Below are 3763 nucleotides of genomic sequence, written 5' to 3'. Positions count from 1 at the left end.
GTAATGTATTACCCTTTCATGAGGGTAATAGATTCAGGAGGTGAATAATTACTCTCATGTCAAACATGAAAAATGCACTTTAGCTTATACTCCCATATTCATTCCCCTCCTTTTACCCTCAATCCAAGCAATCCCTTAAATGTAAAGTAGCTTAGTAGAATACTTCATACTGGTAACTAGTATTAAACCCGTCAAAACACACTGTAAAAATAAACTCTTATCTGAAAACTCCGCGTTAAGTGATCACCTTAAATACAAATTCCCGTATTTCTAGTAATTATCCGCACTTATGCATGGGAATATGAGAATATCCTCAAGACTCCTACGGTATCACAACAAAATAAGAATATAATCATAATCATATCTTGTACTCCATATATAAATTGCATTTTTTTTCATTGACCTTGCATTGCTATTTTTTCGAAGAAAACAATGGCTGTGTTTTCACCTTCACAAAATCAATCTACTTTTCTTTACTTTGCATTTCTTGTTTGGGGTTTAATATTGAACCAAGCAGTGAATTGCCATGGCGGAAAAACTAGTAATTTTATTAGAAAGGTTGAAAAATCCATCGATATGCCTCTTCATAGTGATGTCTTTGCTGCTCCTCATGGTCATAATGCACCTCAGCAGGTTCCACTCCGTCTTTTTCATTTTCTAAAGTGTCTTCCCTCCGTTTCAACAAATAATTTAGACGGAAAAATTATTTGTTAAAATAATTTTCTTTTCGTATAAGAGTAAAACAACGATAAACGTCCTAATATTTACTTGTACTGACCTAGTAGTAATTGAATAATTTATTGGTGTTTGGAAGGTACATATAACACAAGGAGATCATGAGGGAAGAGCAGTAATTGTGTCATGGGTGACAATGGAGGCGCCAGGTTCAAAGAAATTGATTTATTGGGAAGACAAATGCAACGATAAGAAATCAACACATGCCAAAACGACCAAATATAAGTATTATAATTATACTTCTGGGTATATTCATCATGCTATTATCAAGCATTTGAAGGTTCCATTTCTTCTATTTCATTATTTGATGGATGAAATTTGCTAAGTTTTTAGTTAAATTTTTCGAAATATTTTCGAGTGTACCTTATGAAATTAGTCATTCGCTTCCCCTAAAATTTTTCGGCCCCTAAGTTCAAATCCGGACTCCGCCACTGCTTTTGAGAACGCTCAAATATCTTGTGTAAGACGGTTTTACACAACGAATTCCTTACGATATTAACTTCATATTTAATGGGGGTCATAATACATGTTTTAATAGATCCGTTTTACACTTTACATAGCGTCTTTGTTGGATGGAGGACGGTGCGAGACTCTAATACTGTTTTTTGCACCCAAAAATCCGAACTTGGTATATCAACTTTTTATTACAAAAATTGAGTTGATTCAACAACTATTGGTCTTCGTTGAAATTGACTAATCAACTTTTTATTTTTGTAAAGAAATGTTGTTAATTGTATGGTAATGATCGGATTTTTGTTTGTATCGGTGCAGTTTGATACAAAATATTACTATCGAATTGGGAGTGGAAAACACCATAGGACATTCTGGTTTACGACGCCTTCTAAACCTGGTCCTGATGTTCCTTACACTTTCGGTCTCATAGGTAACCTTCAAAGTGTTAATAATTATTCGATTTAATTTTATGTGTATATTTTTATGTAATCTAACCACATTGAGTCGAAATTGCAGGTGATCTAGGACAAACTTACGATTCAAATGCAACTTTGACGCATTATGAAGAAAACCCGAAAAAAGGGGAAGCTGTACTGTTTGTAGGGGATCTTTCGTATGCAGATAATTACCCAAATCATGATAACAATAGATGGGATTCATGGGCAAGGTTTGTTGAGAGAAGTACAGCTTATCAGCCTTGGATTTGGACTGCTGGCAACCATGAGCTTGATTTTGCCCCTGAAATTGTAAGTATTTTATCGGTATACCCTTGATGTCCTACTTTTATACTATCTCCATCTTTAAATGCAAAATGCAAAATATGAATGATTAATCAAGAATTTACGTTTTCCAACAAACCGTGCCACTGTCTCAAAGACTTCATTCGGCCATTAATATTTAAAATGATCAAATGCGCGCAACTTTACCAGTATCTTGAAACTTAGAAAAGTTCGAGTAAAGAAGTTCAGCAATTGCTATATAAAATTTGAAAAATTAGTCCTGTTTATAGTTTACACTAAATAATGTCTTTGTTGTTGGTTCTCCTTCCTAATTACTTATGTCATCAATTCTTGGCTTCATGCTAAGATATTCAACTAGTTAATAGTAATCTTGAACTTGATGTTATTATTGCAGGGTGAATCAAAACCTTTCAAGCCATTTACACATCGGTATAGGACGCCATATAAATCATCAAACAGCACAGCTCCATTTTGGTATTCTATCAAGCGAGGCCCTGCTCACATTATCGTCTTATCATCCTACTCTGCATATGGTTAGCCCATTTTCTTTTTATTTCAATTGTTTCAATTTGAGGATTGATATCATAACCACGGCGTTCTGTCGGCATGAAATACATGTAGTCTTTCCATTCTGTTGGTCTTACTCAAAGGTTTCATTTGTTGATTGCAGGGAAATATACCCCACAGTACAACTGGCTGGAAGAGGAACTTCCGAGGGTAAATAGAAGCGAGACTCCGTGGCTAATTGTTCTTGTGCATTCTCCATGGTATAACAGCTACCAGTATCATTTCATGGAAGGAGAGAGTATGAGGGTGATGTTTGAGCCTTGGTTTGTTCAACACAAAGTTGATCTTGTGTTTTCCGGTCATGTTCATGCCTACGAAAGATCAGTAAGTTCAAATCATTTGCAATTAAGTCAATTTAACATTAAAATTAAACAAAACAAGACGTTCTTATGATTAGTGAATGATACTTCATGTGTTATAAAAAAGTTAATCATTTGGCTAATTTGTTGCAGAAACGAGTGTCAAACATAGCGTACAACATCGTCAATGGAAAATGCACACCAATTGCAGACCAGTCTGCTCCTGTTTATGTAACTATTGGAGATGGAGGAAATATAGAAGGTTTAGCAAATAAGTAAGATATCTAACCCTAGTTAATCACTATATTATTGTGCAATTAGTACTATCCCTTATTAATTAAGATCCTAATCTGTCAAACTTAATTTGCAGCATGACGCAGCCACAGCCAGATTACTCAGCTTTTCGAGAAGCAAGTTTTGGACATGCCATTTTGGACATCAAGAATCGAACTCATGCTTATTATAGCTGGCATCGTAACCAGGATGGTTTTGCTGTTCATGCCGATTCAACCTGGTTTTTCAACAGAGTTTGGCATCCTGTTGACGAAAACATTGAACCCCTTGAATAGCGACTATTGCTTTTGAGACGTTGGGATAATGTTGAGCTTTATTAACTTCTCTAGTAGTTGCTGTCCCGCTTAACTCTGTCCTCTCCTCCAATTTATTTCTTCGTCATTTCAGTGTTGCTAGAAAACTTTTTAGGCCTAGAAAGGTTAGTGATATTGCAAATTCTTATTTGTCACGCGCTCTTTTTCTTCACAAATTGTGTGGATCTAAATGTGACCATTTTAATGAGCAAATGTGACCAATATTTGATAGGTAATATTTTATGAATGATTATTTTTTTATTATAAAGTGGTCACATTTAAGGTCGTCATAATTTATAAACGTCACAAGCGAAACGAACTGGAGTGATATACTTCGTATCACATTGCATATCGGATTTATTCTAGGAGTTATGTTATTGCT

At 35.0% G+C, this 3763-nt stretch overlaps 1 protein-coding gene across 1 annotated transcript; it reads left to right on the top strand.

The window, feature by feature from the left end:
* The first annotated feature begins 337 nt into the window (after positions 1–337).
* LOC141611538 (purple acid phosphatase 2-like) lies at positions 338–3433 on the top strand. Its single transcript, XM_074430104.1, has 8 exons — positions 338–633; positions 815–1015; positions 1507–1618; positions 1705–1934; positions 2323–2461; positions 2599–2819; positions 2948–3069; positions 3165–3433. The coding sequence occupies exons 1-8, from the start codon at positions 433–435 to the stop codon at positions 3361–3363; spliced, it is 1425 nt and encodes a 474-aa protein (XP_074286205.1). The 5' UTR covers positions 338–432; the 3' UTR covers positions 3364–3433.
* The last annotated feature ends 330 nt before the right edge of the window (positions 3434–3763 follow it).

This window comes from Silene latifolia, chromosome 11 (genome assembly GCF_048544455.1).
Source record: "Silene latifolia isolate original U9 population chromosome 11, ASM4854445v1, whole genome shotgun sequence".
Lineage (NCBI taxonomy): Eukaryota > Viridiplantae > Streptophyta > Magnoliopsida > Caryophyllales > Caryophyllaceae > Silene > Silene latifolia.
This window is presented reverse-complemented; position numbering and strand designations above follow the sequence as displayed.

Bases quoted from the DNA above. Each gene is read 5' to 3' on its own strand.
- LOC141611538 (XM_074430104.1), top strand. From the start codon at position 433: ATGGCTGTGTTTTCACCTTCACAAAATCAATCTACTTTTCTTTACTTT. The intron at 1,016-1,506 runs GTTCCATTTCTT...GTATCGGTGCAG, and splicing joins CTATTATCAAGCATTTGAAG to TTTGATACAAAATATTACTA. The intron at 1,619-1,704 runs GTAACCTTCAAA...TCGAAATTGCAG, and splicing joins TTACACTTTCGGTCTCATAG to GTGATCTAGGACAAACTTAC.